This window comes from Porcisia hertigi, chromosome 35 (genome assembly GCF_017918235.1).
Source record: "Porcisia hertigi strain C119 chromosome 35, whole genome shotgun sequence".
NCBI classification, from domain to species: Eukaryota; Euglenozoa; class Kinetoplastea; order Trypanosomatida; family Trypanosomatidae; genus Porcisia; species Porcisia hertigi.
In genome coordinates, this window is record NC_090594.1 from 1,599,437 (window position 1) to 1,615,000 (window position 15,564).

Here is a 15,564-nt window from a genome sequence, read left to right on the forward strand (position 1 = left end):
TCCCTCCTCCTTTTGAGGCAGCTATGTGACTCGCTCTCCATACTTGTATCGTTGATCCCCCCCCCTCCCCTCCCCTACCCTCCCCTTTCGCTCCCCACGTGACCAACCGTGCAGGTGACAAGACCGACACACCAGCAGCTCTCCTAGATCGGATCGCGCTAGTAGATGCCAAGAGAAAAGTGCAACTAGTCTTTTTTTTTCGTGGGGGAAGGGCTTCTACTTGAAACACGCACACGTCAAGATGAACCGACACAATAAGTTTTACTCCGAGATTTCTGGCGTATTGGAGGACGCGGACTACAACTACGACGACGAGGAGTACGACTACAACTACGACGACGAGGAATACGATGAGGAATACGGTGAGGAGGAATTCGACGAGACAGCGCACGAGGCCATTGCAAATGTGGCCTCGCCAGCACCGGCGCCGGTGAAGGTCGTAGGGATGGCGACAGCCACCGCGGCGCCGGCCGTGCGGGTGAACCCTTACACCACAATATCACCCCAGGTAGACGGCGACTACGATCTTTTCGATTCGGTGCTGCCTCGCCTACACGACGCGTGGAAAGTAAACGCGCCGACGATGCTGCCACCCACGGAGGAGGAGGCGGTGAGCGCGCTTCGGGCAGTCAACTATGACGTCGGACTCGCTGTTTTGTCCCTCAAAGCAAAGCGAGACGAGAAGTGCTCCAAACGCGGCGGTGGTGGCGTTCTTAAAGTCTCTTCCGCGCCCAGGCCTCTTCCGCACGCTTCTTTTTCACCACCTGCCGCGTCGGCGGAACAGGATGTCGAGCGGGCGAGTGACAACGCTGACACATCTAGTGCGCCATGCCCGAGTTCAGGCCGAACCACGGCTACTTCGCGGTGCTCGAAGAGGAGTTCGCAGCGACGCACAAAACAGATGCTCGAGATGATGCCGGACGAGGAGAAGCCCGATTGCACTTTTGTGATAGCCGGCCACGTCGACGCCGGTAAGAGTACGACACTGGGCCACCTCCTCTTGCTGCTAGGTCGCGTTAGCAACGAAGATGTTCAGAGAAACGAAAATGCAGGCAACGCGCACCACAAAGGGTCTTTCAAGTACGCCTGGTTGCTGGACCAGTGCGAGGAGGAGCGGCGCCGCGGCATCACTATCGACTCCGGTTCTTTTTGTTTCGAGACGGAGCACCGCCGCGTGCACATCCTCGACGCACCGGGGCACAAGGACTTTGTGCTTAGCATGATTAGCAGCGCCACTCAGGCTGACGCTGCTATCCTTGTTGTGACGGCGGCCACCTCGGAGTGCGAGGCGGGGCTGCAGCACGGTACAAAGTCTCACTTGCTAGTCTTGAAAACGCTTGGTGTCAGCTCTATTATTGTCGCAGTCAACAAGATGGATTCCGTTTGCTACTCACAGGAGCGCTACGACTTTGTGGTGCGGGAGCTGCGACTCCTGTTGAAGCAGACCCGAATCTCCGAGGAGACCATCATCGGTTTCTGCCCCATAAGCGGCATGAAAGGCGTCAACATCACTGAGCGGGATACTGAGGCAACACCATGGTACCACGGACCCAGCCTAATCGAGATGATCGACAAGTGTCCCCTCGAAAGCCGCCTCGTCAACAGGGCGCTGCGCGTGAGCCTGCAAGACGTACAGGGCGCAACGCTATACGCCAAGGTTGAGGGCGGGAGAATCTTCACAGGAGACACGATCCACTTTGTACCGAGCGGGGTCCAAGTCAACGTCAAGTCGATCCACAAACCCACCGTGGCAAGCTCCGTGCCCGTCGCGTTTGCTGGCGAGACGGTGGAGATCGGCACAACGTCGTCCGTGACAGGACTTTACCCTGGCTGCGTGGGGTGCGAGCCGAATGCGCTGATCGAGAGCTCTACCGACTTTGAGGCGCAAATACAGACCTTTCACACACTGACCAAGTCGGTTCTGCCGGGGGCGAGCTTCACCATTGTAGTGCACGCCTTGGCTGTGCGAGTGCACGTCGTTGCACTCATCTCTAAGATGGACCGGAAAACAGGGGCTTGGTCCAAAGGGATGGTCAAGTGTGTGCCACCGGCTACGCAGGCGATGGTCCTTTTCCGTGCCGAATCCCCCATCGCAGTAGAGGCGGTGACGGAGTGCCGAGCACTGGGGCGCTTTGTCCTGCAGCAGGATGGTGAAACGGTAGCGGGCGGTCTTGTCACACGTGTTGTAAGTAAGTAGTCAACCCAGTGCAGATACCCCACCACCACCACCGCATAGCAAACATGAGCAACCAAGCGAAGCACGCCGCCAGACACCCTAAGACACCCTTATTTTGGCGCGCTCCCACTGTTTTTTTTTTCCTCTTGTGTCACTCCCCCCCGTACTTCGGACTTGCGCCTGCGCGCAGGTTCCCGTGTTTACTGTCGAGGAGGTAGTTGATGCTATTACGAAAATATTTGACATATGCCATGCATTGCGACTTTAAAAAAATCCAACATGTGCCCACATCTGCGATCATGGGCAGTGGTTTGTGGCCCGGGTTGCTCTTGCCGGTGATTTTATGCGCGTCTTCTTTTCTTCCAGCCTTTCCCCGACATTTCATCCTCATTTTGCGTGCAGGTGGTGGTGTTTCCTGGCGACTGCATGACCCCCTCCCCCCCCCTTTCCTTCCCCTTTCCACGTCTCTTCCTCGCAATGAACACTCTCGACCCCTCTCCTGTAGTTGTGTGCGCGTGGGGTGGTGTGGTGGTCATGGGGATGACCGAAAAGTGTGAGGATCAAGGAGAGCGGGTATGAAGAAGTTACTGTTTTTCTTTTTTTGGGTGAGCCCGAGGGCTTTGAATGGCGGAGGAGGAGAGAAGACGAGAGGCAACGCGTTGTGTTGTTCCCGTCTCACCGCTTTTTGATATGCGGCAGCGTTTACGTCGGCTTAACGATACACCACACATACACACACACACACCAACGTAGTGGCTGACTTTGGTGATTGCAGAGGCCGTGCAACGAAAGAAAGAAAGAGGAAAATACTTTTGCTGTCAACCATGGAGGGTTCAGATGACGCACTGGTCTCTCAGGGTTGTGGGGTGGGGGGCGGGGCGTGTACCTGATTTGAGTTATTCTCTGCGCTATCATCTCCCCATTCCCCCTCCGCATAAACTGTTAGCCGCATCACTCATTACGGTGATGTGCATGCATTCACAATATGCAGTCCCCGCGTGGCCTTGGCCTCAAGTGTATCTCTGGGGGGGGGGAGGACTACGAGTACGTTTTTACTCCACGTTTTATGGCACACATGTTCCTTCTGCACTACTATTTCCCTTTCTGCGACCTTTCCACTCTTGCTGTTGCACGCCAATACACCTCTGGTTCTCGAATGCGATGCCCGCTCAGCGTGTGACTGTGTGATTGTAGCCAGCATACTTGACGCGGACTTTGTGTGTGTGCGCGTTTGCGTGTCTGCTTCGTGCTACACACGTGACGATTTTCTTGCTCACGAATTGTTTGCTCTGCCTTTTTTTTTGGTGAGACGTGCAGTGAAAAAGGGGGAGAGATCAGCGCCGAGCTAAAGCACGCATCCCCTCCTCCTCCCTTTCATGGACACACACACACACACACACACACATATATATATCCATACCAAAGAGGGTTTTTAATGTCAAGGTCGACACCGAATTTGTAAAGTAGAAGTGAAAGCTAACCACACGGAGACGTTGCCCCTGACATTGCGCGCGCATTCACATCTCATTGGTTCGCGCACGCTGCCTAGTTGAGCCAATCTCTCCCATCTCTATTTGTGATTTGATCTTCTGTCTTCGTGATAGTCCCCCCCTCCCCCTCCCCTCCCCTCCCCTCCCCCGGTCGTTGTGCGAGACACCGACGCCAGTGAAGGCAAAGGGTGAATGGCTGAAGCACTTGGAGGCATATTGCTTACGTTGCTCTTTATGGTTTCGTCGTTGCAGTTTACGGTGTCCACCACGTTTCTCTCTTTTTTTGTTGTTCTCGCTTTTGTGTCTCGCAAATTCCCCCTCGCTCTCCCCCCTTCCCGTTTATCCTCACCCTTCTCCCCTCTTTCAGTCACCACAACGTCGTGGGTTATCGGGCTTCTCCAGGGGTGGATGAGCTCGCTCTCCATGTCGCGATGCAGGCGTGGCTCGCGTAAGACGTACGATTTCCAAAATGAGTACCCCCTGCTTGCCGCCCCCATCGCTAATGCCGAATATATCCCTCTGCGCTTAAGCCCGCAGGAGCGCAAGGTGCAGCGCCTCATGCGGGGCATAATTCTTGCTTCTTCCTACACGGACAAGGTGGACTCCGCCTCCTCCCTGAAACACAAGAATCGTGAGATGCTTATTGTAAAGGAGTTGACGAATGTTTTAACTGGACTCATCGTCGGGCTCGACATGCGAAAAGCCGCACCCTTCATGCGGGACCACGAGTTCAGACCCTATCAGGGCGAGATCTCTGCCGCAATCGAGATGTGCCGGCGCTACAAGATGATGAACCCCGATTTGCTGCGTACCGACTACGTCAAGTTTCTTTACATGATTCAAGACGCGGTGCAGAACGACATGGCTCGCGAGGCGCTCGGCTTCAATGTCGTGAAGGAGTTGGTGACGGTGGGCCGGTACTGTAAGGCGCACAACATAAAGAATATTCTGCAGGACGCGGAATTGCCTCACTGCATCACGCCAGTGCCCTTTATAAAGGACCGTGAGGTGCTCAATCGGTGCCTGCGTAGTAAAGACGTGGCTGTGGGCAAGCTGGTGAGTCACTACGCCAGGCAGCACGGCCTGCAAGAAGACAAGGTGGAAGTAGTGGTTCGCAGCCTTAACGATGCAAACTGCTTCTCAAACGACAATGTCGAAACATCTGAGCGGCTGCTGGAGCTACTGAGGCAGCACTTCACGCCGACTTCGTGTACTGAGCTGACGAGCCTGGCCATCGACGAGGGTGCAGATGGCAGTCGCTTGACACACAATCACAGGATGCAGTACATCTTCGTTCTGCAGAGTCTCTCGCTGTGGAAAAACATCTGCCGAAATATGTACATTTTGTGGGCTATCGCCGAGGAGGATATGCTCAACCCGAACGAGAAGTACGAGCTGCGTATGACAGGGCAGGGCTTACAGCGCGTGCAGAAGGCGCCAAATCTTTACAGGGCAATCCAACGGATCCTGCAGGAAACTAAGGAGGAACTGGGTGAGTGGGTGGGGTCGGAGCGGATTCACCTTGGTGACGATCAGGTGCCAAACGCGTTTCACTTCATTGACAAGTACGGCCAGGTGTCCCGAATTATCATCCCCATTCTGCGCACCATAGACTACGTTGACCACTTGAAGCAGAATGCCGAGCATGCAGCTTACCTGCGCGAGGTTTGGGGTGGTGCTGAGCAAGCCAAGCGCGCCATACTACGCGATTTCTTCCGACACGGTTTTGACGGCAGCGGCGGCGACAACATGGACGATGCCGGCAGCTGCATCGATGGCCGCCTCACCAGCGCATGGAATTGGTGCAACAACATCCGCTTCAAAGCGTTTTATCCCCTCTTCCTCTTCTCTGGTTTCAGTTCCTTCGACGGTGACATGAGTACGTAGTTTGAGAGAGGGAAGGGGAAGGGAGGGGAGGAGGGGGCTTAATGGCCCTGCTAATGGTGCTCAGGTGCAAGTCATGCATGCTATGGTTTTCCTCTTAGGTTAGCTGAGTACCACACCAAACTGTTGAACGCATCTGCACGCCGCTACCGCCGCCGTCGCACCACCGTTTTTTTTTTTGATTTGTTTTTTTTTGTTGTTGTTCGCCTCTCTCCTTTGTGTATTTCTTGTCATGCGGTGATTATCCGTTTGGGCGCGAAAGTTTTCTGTACTTGATTTTGTATATTGGAAACAAACAAACATACAAGTGCAAACGCAATGATAGATCACTAGATTTCTTGTCAGTGGGAAACACGCTAAGAACATATAAAAACGGGGTGCTATGTTGTGGCTGCACGCTTACGCATCACCAGTTATGTGCGCAGAGACGACATCGCCAATATATTAACACCGATGAAATAAGAGGGAGGGAGGGAGGGGGAGAGGAGGAGATACAATCGCGTGAGGGGGTGTGAGTGTTTGGACAATTTTCTTTTGTTTTCTCTGTGTGTGCGTGTGCGTGTCGCTGTGCACGTACAGGCCCGGTCTGAATCGGTGTGAGCCATATTTGAGCAGATCTGCTCGTGTACATTATTTTCCTGCTCTCCTGGGCTGATCGCCCCCCCCCCCCCCAGGTAGCGACTCTAAATCAATATTATCATCCGTTATATATGTATGTACACACTCATTCCCTTGCCCCTCTTTTATCTTTAACTGGTTCTCCGGCTCACACTCCTTCGCAAACACTACGCGACGAAAAGCTTCTCTAGGATACGCGGCGTGGCACACCATTTCCATTCAAACCAATCGCATCGACCCCCCCCCCCCCCCCCCGAGAACAAGGCGGCTGTGAGAAGTGACGGACTTTCATTCCCCAGCCCTGCTAACTCAGACCTACCCGAGCTAACTGCAATCTAGTCGGCTCCGTGTGTTTTTCGTTCCTGTTTGTGTCGTGTATGAGTTCGCTTCCCGACACTTGAACATGCCGCCTAAAGCACCCAACTTAAAGTTCAAGCCGAAGCTGGTGCTTCGTGATGAGGGGGCCGCTGGGCGTTCTTCTGCTACACAGGCCACCGATGATCTAAGCCTGGTGCAGCTTGCTCGCCTGCAGGGCCTCTACATTGAAGAGCCGACCGCTTCTTTTTCCGGAGCTGTCGCCGGCTCAGGAGACCAGCCGGCAACGCTGTCGTCTTCCCCTGCGCTCGGTGGTGGTGGTGGTGGTGGTGGTGGGGGGGGCGGGGGCGGGGGCGGGGGAGGTGGTCCTGCTAGTTCTTCTTCAAAGGCAGACAGAGGACTGCCGCCTCAGTGCTCTGCAAATCAGCTGAATGTCGGCGAGGGCTCGCAGGGAACCGCGGCATCCTCGCTCTTGCGCCCAAAAGGTCGCGGCCACAATCTGAGCGCCCATGCCGCCCTGGAGGAGGCCTCACGCAGGCACGTTGATATTTCTCAGTACCCCGAGGCGGCACCAACGCTTCCACTGAACTCGATAAACACGATTGTCTTGGCGAGTGCATCATACGATGACGCTTCTATGCACTCAGGGATCTACGCCCCACTTCCGCTGGACGCCTCTTTGCCGTCGCGACTTGCCGCAGAAGAGCGCGGCGATGTGGGTGCGACTCTCGGCACCGTAGGTGACTTGCCACAGTCGACGTCTCCTGGGTCGATGGATGTCGATGGCACCGCATTTTTGCGCGAGGTAGAAATTGAGCAGAAACGCGCCTACACAGCAAACATGCGCTTCTACGAGGATATCCTGCGCCCCACACAAGCTAGTGCATCATCGACGACGACAGCACCTGGGGGGGAGCTAGTGTGGCTGCAGCTTCCTCGCTTTCATGACAACGCGCCTTTCTCTTTTTCGGACCTTCCACCAGGCAAGGTGGGTGAGCTTAAGGTGCTCCGTAGCGGTCGTATGGTTTTGGAGATTGCGGGGGTGTACTACGACATCGCAGTGGAGGGATACGACGACGCCAGCAACGACGGTGCCTGTGCGATGGCTGTGGCCACTCAGCCAAGCGCGTACCCATCGAATCCGTCCTCGAAGGCGAGCTGCTACGAACTGGGCCTGTTACAGAAGAAGCTCATCTGCACTCCGACTCTTCAGTGATTCAAAGCCTACGGTGTGGTGGGCACATCAAGAACGCAGAAACTATATATACATATATACACATTTCTGTCGTAAAGTGTGAGCTCCTCTCTCTTTTTACGGCCGCCAAACCCGTCACATATCTGTGGCGTGGTGTGAAGCAGCGCTAACATACACGTTGGAGCAACGGCAACTCGATTGTCAAAGCACGGCCACTGCCCACACCTCTGCCGCGCCAGTCGCCTGCCTTACAGTCACACCCACTTATGCCCCCCAGCCGCCTGGTGCATCCCTCAGGTGGTGCAGACTCCCTCCCCTCAGCTTCCCCCTCCCCTACGCGGAGATATCTTCACCCCGTCATCAGGGAGGAGGGGTGTCGGGGTACAGACGAGCCAAGTTGAAAGGTGCGCTTCCTTTTGAGGATGTCTCTTCACAGTCCCCTGGGTACGTGACATCACATGTCGCTGTAAATCTTTGTCTCTTGTGGTAAAGCTCGATTAAGATGTTTGAGTCTCGCCTCCGTATTCACTAACCTCCGATCCGGCGCAGAGGCAAGACGACAGGAAAGACATGAGTTGCCGCCCCCGCTTCTTTCTACAGAGACCACACTATCACATTCTCTGGGGAACAAGAGGGGGGAGCGCCTAAAATGCTTGCACCACATGTAGAGCTTGACATCGCTGTTTCTTCCCCCCTACTTTTACTCGTCCAGGTACCTCCTCCGCTTGTTCGTGTTTTCCTTGATGACTTCCAAGTGTCCCGTGGTAGGCAGCCCGGGGGGCGGGGCTGGGGTGGGGGGGGGGAGGTCGGCTTACACAACGGGGGCTGGTGCGTTCCACCGCCGCACGTGAGTCTCATGATCACTCCTCTCTTTCTGTGTTCTTTCCTCTCCTCATTTGCGCTAAGCGTGCACTTTGTCGGCACCTCTCTGCGTCGATTGCTCTCCTCCACACAATGACTAACAGTGACTCCCCCACCCTCCCACCACCATCACTCCCCCACCCTCCCACCACCATCACTCCCCCACCCTCCCACCACCATCACTCCCCCCCCCTCCCCTCGTAGCACCGCTGCTTCTATAAAGGAAAGAGGCGCCTTTCTTCCCACCTGCTGTCGTCTGTCCTGACCTCCTGCTCACGCGAGGCTAGGGCGCGCGCACACACACCCGGGAGTGGCCTTGCGCACCTGCCGTGTACAACTCGCTCCGTTTTCGCAATTTGTCAGCTCTCCCCCGTGCTTGCCGCACGAATACGCAAAGAAAAGCCGTTGATTCGTTGAGGTGGAAGCATGGACGTCTCCAGGGAACGGAAGCGCGGTGAATCAAAGGAGAAGTTTTGGCTCTATGCCTTTCGCGATCACCTGGCAAACCTCCGCGCCTTTTCGAATTGCATTGAGACCGCTGATGTGAATGGGACTGGGGACTACCAGCTTCTTGTAGCGGATGGGAGCAGACGCATCAAGGTGTACTCCGGTACCTCTCTCCAGCGTGAGCTGCCGCTCTTCGGTGTACCGTCTGCGATCACGACCTTTGTCATGGATAACGGCACCACCTGTAGAAAGCCTGTCATTGCAGTCTCGACGGGGCCTTATGTTTTTATGTACCGCGAGCACAAACCACTCTATCGCTACATGGTTCCGCCTGTGCCGCTTCACTCACAGGAGCTGTCTATTTGGCAGGACCTTGCCAGCGGCGCGCAAACCGTGGAGCAGGCAGTCGAGGCTTTGGAGAAGTTGATTGACTCCGGCGTGCAGACCTCGTCGCGCACGCTGGAGCTGCTCCTCAGGGAGACTCTGGAGGAGCGCAGCGAATATGTCGCTCGTTGGTGCTCTGTTCCGCTCATTCAAATGGACGTTGTCTCCTGCTTGACATGTATTCCGCTAGACTCGCTGGACGAGGGGGGAAGGAGCTCACTGGTGATTGGCACTGAAGCGGGTTTCCTCTACGTCCTCAGGAACAATGCGGCTGAAGTGGCGCTGAAGGTAGTTCTGCCAAGCACGCCTGTTTTTGTTATCTCGGCTGGTTGTTTTGAGGTGGACTATCGTATCATCGTTTCGTGCCGCGACGGTCGGGTCTATTCCATCAAGAAAGGCCAACTGCATACCGCTGTGATTCAGCCGGATGCGCAGCCGTGTGCGATTGCACGGTGCGACAACCTGGTTGCCGTTGCCACCACAGCTAACACGCTTTCATACTACAACCTCAAGGGAAAGAAACAGCAGAGCGTATTTTTGCCCTGTTTAATCACGAACTTGTCGACCATTACGGACGCCGTCACTGGTGAGGCACGCGGGCTCGTGGTGGCGCTCAGCAACGGCGAGATTCGTGTGTATGTTGGCATTCAGCTTCACCACGTTAGCCTCGCCTACGGTAACGTGACCGCGATGAAGTTTTGTCGCTATGGCCGTGCTGATGGCGCACTTGTGCTGGTGCTGCAGAACGGCTCCCTCGTGGTCGAACTGCTTCACCGCGGTGCGAATCTGTCCTCTCACAAAGAGGTGCAAACTGGGCCACCACCGCAGCAAGACGTCCCCATCCCTGTTCCACACCTCAGCTCCGTCTTCGCGACACAGTCGTCGCGCGAGCGCAAGCACAGTGCGGAGATTTATCAGCGCTTTCAGTACGATGTGTCTCAGCTGCGGCTCACAACGGCAAAGGCATACCTGGAGATGATCTACAACGGCGCCGTTCCTTGCGAATTGGGCAGCCTTACTCAAGAGAATGAGGAAGCGGCGGAGTCGTCGCTGCGGCTGAGCGCGGTCGTCCAGGGACTGGGGCCGGTGTTCAAGGTGAAGGTGCAGCTGCAGAACGTTGGCGAGGCACCAATGCGCGCCGTGCGCATCGTGTTTTGCCTACCTGAGGACGGCGTCTATCGCATGCAGCAGCAGATTTTCTCCATTCCCACGCTATTGCCATCTGCGCCGATTTCCCGCGCTGCAGCTGTGACAATAGCGGAGGGGGAGGTCAAGGGCGACGCCATACTGGTGGCTGTCACCGATGCGAATGCCCGCAGACCGCTGGCAAGCACGCTTGTGGATTTACCAGAAGCGCAACCCATTGATGATGTGCAGCTCTAGCGTGAGATGATGAGCACATTTTTTGTTGTTGTTCGTTGCCTCTGTTCATGCCCGTGAGTATCGACGCCCTTCTTGGGTCATTTCGCTCCATCCCGCTCCGTGTTGTTGTGGTTTCTGAAAAGAGCGGGGGATCTCTTTCCTTCGCTGTCCTCCACCCTTCTGCAGTCTGAAAATGTCAGAAATCGGAGTTGAGCTCGGTGAGCAAGAGCGGAGCGGAGGGGAGCGGGGAGGGGAGGGGAGGGGATTCCCTTTGGGTGTGCCAGCATGAATGCTGCTGCTGGCGGAGCGCGTGCTCACACTCATTGGCCTGTTTTTACACGCACGAAAAAAAAAAATGCGGACTGAACACCTTTAGGTGGAGTGAGTGGGTGATTAGGAGTGCACTGACGTGGGGTGCGGCGCTCGTTTTTCTTTTTTCTTTCCGGATTAGGCTGCTTATTGATTCTCATGTGATCTACTCGATTGGCCCGGTTGCTCGCTAACTCCATGAAGATATGTGCTTGTAGTGCAAAGGCAAGAACTTGCTCAACATTCTCACCGCATGCCTTACACTGTGCCGCACACCGCAGATGCAGAAATCTCGACTACACCTGACTGTACCTGAGCCGTCCCTTCTCACTTGAGATTTTCTTCCTACGCACGTGCTTTCAGTTTCACTGGCTCCTTGCTCTTGGCGCGGGGAGAGGAGGCATTGAAGGGCCATGCTGCCTCCCACCCCTTTTTTTTTCCTTCGCTCCCACTGACAATCATGGTCCTCTTTCTCACTCTCGTATCTTTCATCTCCACTGAACAGCGCAATCCTGGACCATATAACAGTGTCAAAAAAAAAAACAGTGAGGCACCATGTCATCGAGAGTGGCAGCTACCGCGTCCCCGGCCGCGGAGGCGGCGCCGTCCGCGTCATTCTCCTACCCACAGCCCACGGATATTCCTGCAGCCACCCCCTCTGCATCTTCATCACCGACTACCACAGTATCAATCTCTGAAGAAGAAGACGTAACTAAAAACTCGGCAACTGACGTGGTTGCCACGGCACCACGGGCAACACGCCTATTAAAAGATGTCGAGGCCGAAGAAAATCGCTACATCTATGAGACTCTTTATATGTCGCTTGATGACGCGACTGACACGGCCGTCCGCAATGAGATCACGGTCGAGGACACAGTTCGCCTCGCCCGTGACGCCAAAAAAAAGTTCATCAAGGCCACGACGTTGCCGCTTGGCGAGAAGGCGAAGAGCTGCTCCGATTTGATGCGCATTTTCTCGCATAGGGAGAACCATCAAGTCGTTTACACGTTTTGCATCTTTAGTGTGCTCATGATAACAGTCCCCGTTTTTATACTTCTTATCGGCATGACGCTGATTGCCCCGTGGCTCGATGTGGACGCAACGTTGTGTGGCGGTGGTCTAGCCGTGTTTTCGGTAATGCTCTTGATGATGTCCTATGTGGTGTTCGCCATGGTGGAGGATGCGCAGCGCGGTAATCCAGTCGCTGATGAGACGGAGACAAAGAAGGGACGGTGATCGTATCTACTTTGTCCCTCTCAAGGGCCGTCGCCGAGTGCCATTCTTCAGTATTTGACTATCGCGATTGTCATATCGGCGCGGATTTGTATCGTGTTTGCCTCTCGTGTTTCGAATTTTATATCCGCTGGGTTTAATGCGTTTTCACGATTGTGAAACAAACAAAAGAGGTACCAGCCAAAAAAAAACGGGTCTACTTAGAGGCACTGCGTCCATCACACACGGGTTTAGCGTGGCACTGAGGCCTCCAAGGCGAAAACAATCGAACTTTTTTTTCCACAAGTAGTGCCGCAACCCACGCTGAATCTCTTCGGATTTCTTCCCTACTTTACTGCCAATGGAGGACAACGGATATTTGTCCCTGATTTTGCAGTCTGCTGTGTTCCGTACGTTGTTACCACGCCCCACAGAAAGACAGCATGAGCCTTCGATTGCGCGTCTTTGTTTTTCCTCATCTGTTGATGTAGCTCAGGTGATCCTCCATCTTCAATCTCTTTTTCCTCCGGTGCTTTGCACGCGTTTTGTTCTCCCACCTCGTCTTTCACCACTGGCATGGTCTCCCGGCACGTACACCTGACTCCTGCGTCTGGGTCATCGCCGCGTTCTTCATGCGATGCAGGTCGCGTTTTCGGTTTCTTCATTTTTTGTGTATCTCGAAATCTCTCGTAGTGAATCGACGTGTCTACCCCTCCTCGTGTATTGAGGTTTTTTTGGGGGGGGATAGGTGGGTGGATGAGTTGAGTATCACACATCCAGTAATTGCACCACCTACTTCACCGGCCCTAGGTGATCCCAGATCAAAATTGAGTAACACATATCCACAACTCTACCTTTCGACCACTCTTGGACGCTCGCCGCTCCCCCCCCTCCCCCCGCAAGCGCTCAGCCAAACGTCGTAAAGCAAGCACGGAGGAAAGGCGAAAAGAAATTGTTTGGCTTGCGAATTTTTTGCACACTTCTACCAAGAAAAGATCGACTGAGGATGATGTCTACAGGCGCTTGGTATGGGGTCTCTGTCGGCGTTTGGCTGGCAGCCGCTGGACTCTTCATGGGCTTCTGCTGGCTTTTACCCCGTATCGCCGATCGTTGCTGTCCTCCGAAACTCCAGACGGAAAGTGCAGGTGAGCAGTACAAAGCTTACGGAGCCGAAATCTGATCAGAGAATGGGAAGAAGAGAAAAACCGGACCTCCCCCAAAAATGTTTCCATCCGCTTCGCCCCATGTGAATATGTGTGTGTATGTATGTGTGTGCCAATGATGAGATTGACGTTTATGAAGTACCCGCGCAGCTTTTTTTTTTGCGATTGTAGCTTTACTCTCTGATGACGGGGTGAAGATATCTCCGCGTGGGGTGGGGTACCCCATCTATGAGGAGGGCCCATGCAGCGCCTACTGCCTCCCCTATCCCTTCTCCTCCCTTCGTCGATGCCCCGGCCCACTGCTGGCGCTCACGAGGCCAAGCCCCCTCGGCGTAGGGAGGTCAGTGTGATTCATCGCTACTGATGCCAGCAGCCCTGTCCTGGAGGGAACTACGTCAAAGCGACCTGCCACAGTGGACACGTTGGCACCACCCATATGGACGGCCCAGGTGTCTGCGGGGCTAGGTGGGGGGAGCAGAGGGGAGGGAGTCTGCGCCACCTGAGGGATGCACCAGGCGGCTGGGGGGCATAAGTGGGTGTGACTGTAAGGCAGGCAACTGGCGCGGCAGAGGTGTGGGCAGTGGCCGTGCTTTGACAATCGAGTTGCCGTTGCTCCAACGTGTATGTTAGCGCTGCTTCACACCACGCCACAGATATGTGACGGGTTTGGCGGCCGTAAAAAGAGAGAAGCTTGGATTTGGGTTGCCTGAATGAATGCAGCACACGGGAGAGAATAGGTATAGCGCCGCTTGCTCTATGGGGGCGAGCGACCCTTTGCCGTTGATGCGTCTCTCTGTTTTGAGCTTGTTGTTGTAGATGTTTATTCCATTTTTTTCTGGTGACCGTTATTATCGCAGTCCCCCCCCCCTCCCTCTCCCGGACATGCTCTCTGAGTTCTTCCTTCGTCAGTGTCAGAGATACCCTTCATACGAATTGGGCAGAAGGAACGAAACAGATCAAAGAAAAACTAGAGGACCGTCTTGAGCGGCAAAAAACGAGCGCATCTTTGGTGCATTCAAGTCACTGGTTTACCTCTCAGCTTTATCCAGCGTTACAGTGCCTCGCCCAGAAGATGTTCTGTCGCGACTCCCAGAACCCTCTCTCAATGCACAAAGCTTCTCTGCCTTCCACGTGGATTTTCTTTTTTTCTCTCTCTCTTCCCCTCCTCTTCGCTACCTCTGAGAGGTCTCTGCGTCGCAAGATGTGTCTAAAACATTCCTTCATGTGTCAATGAGCAAAGGTCTCTGCCAGCGCACCTATACACGCACGAATTAATAAATATATACGCACATATTCGTACAAGAACCCTATTTTGAGCATCGTTGTTCACCGTCTCGCTTGTGTGTTTTTCCTTGTGAAGTGATGCACCCGTTGGGCACCAGCGCTTCTACCTCGAAGTGCGAGAGCTCTACACACACAAAAAAAAAACCGAACACGGGGGGCTTCACTCGCGCGTTTGTCGGCCAACAACATAGACTACCGCTGGGTATACCGTGACGGGCGTGCAGTGATTAAGTGAACAAGAGCCATGCGAGGCAGAGCGTATTCAGTTGCGTGTGTGGGACCGTGAGGGAGTAGTGTTGAGCGGAGAGGTGCACCTGGACAAATGATGATTCACAACTACGACAATTTAACAGCAACATCTGATAGGCAACATAGCGCCTTGACGTGAACTCGTTTACTGTGTTTCTGATTGTGCAGTATCCTCGCGTGCAAAAGCACACACCTCTCTATCGCGACAGCTTTTGCGTGCGAGTACATGTTGTGTGTGTGTGTGTGTGTAGGTGTGCGTACCTGTCAATGCTCGCTGCGGCATGCGTGTCCGCGGTGTCGAGTTGCAAAGGTTGACAGCGCACCGGATGCACTCGTACGTCCGTGCTAAAGGCATCGTTGGGCACCAGCGCTTCTACCTCGAAGTGCGAGAGCTCTACACACACACAAAAAAAAACCGAACACGGGGGGCTTCACTCGCGCGTTTGTCGGCCAACAACATAGACTACCGCTGGGTATACCGTGACGGGCGTGCAGTGATTAAGTGAACAAGAGCCATGCGAGGCAGAGCGTATTCAGTTGCGTGTGTGGGACCGTGAGGGAGTAGTGTTGAGCGGAGAGGTGCACCTGGACAAATGATGATTCACAACTACGACA

General features: G+C 54.6%; 5 protein-coding genes across 5 annotated transcripts; all 5 read left to right on the forward strand.

Moving 5' to 3' along the window:
• Positions 1-241: 241 nt before the first annotated feature.
• Positions 242-2,197, forward strand: JKF63_01417 (uncharacterized protein; the record flags this gene model as incomplete). Its single annotated transcript, XM_067897464.1, has 1 exon — positions 242-2,197. One exon carries the CDS (start codon positions 242-244, stop codon positions 2,195-2,197), a length of 1,956 nt encoding a protein of 651 aa, XP_067753621.1.
• Positions 2,198-4,074: 1,877 nt separating this feature from the next.
• Positions 4,075-5,553, forward strand: JKF63_01418 (uncharacterized protein; the record flags this gene model as incomplete). The annotated part of the gene is made up of 1 exon (XM_067897465.1): positions 4,075-5,553. One exon carries the CDS (start codon positions 4,075-4,077, stop codon positions 5,551-5,553), a length of 1,479 nt encoding a protein of 492 aa, XP_067753622.1.
• Positions 5,554-6,571: 1,018 nt separating this feature from the next.
• JKF63_01419 (uncharacterized protein) lies at positions 6,572-7,699 on the forward strand (the record flags this gene model as incomplete). Its single annotated transcript, XM_067897466.1, has 1 exon — positions 6,572-7,699. The coding sequence occupies one exon, from the start codon at positions 6,572-6,574 to the stop codon at positions 7,697-7,699; it is 1,128 nt and encodes a 375-aa protein (XP_067753623.1).
• Positions 7,700-8,965: 1,266 nt separating this feature from the next.
• Positions 8,966-10,753, forward strand: JKF63_01420 (uncharacterized protein; the record flags this gene model as incomplete). Its single annotated transcript, XM_067897467.1, has 1 exon — positions 8,966-10,753. The coding sequence occupies one exon, from the start codon at positions 8,966-8,968 to the stop codon at positions 10,751-10,753; it is 1,788 nt and encodes a 595-aa protein (XP_067753624.1).
• An 843-nt stretch (positions 10,754-11,596) lies between these two features.
• JKF63_01421 (uncharacterized protein) lies at positions 11,597-12,277 on the forward strand (the record flags this gene model as incomplete). Its single annotated transcript, XM_067897468.1, has 1 exon — positions 11,597-12,277. One exon carries the CDS (start codon positions 11,597-11,599, stop codon positions 12,275-12,277), a length of 681 nt encoding a protein of 226 aa, XP_067753625.1.
• Between the last annotated feature and the right edge of the window lie 3,287 nt (positions 12,278-15,564).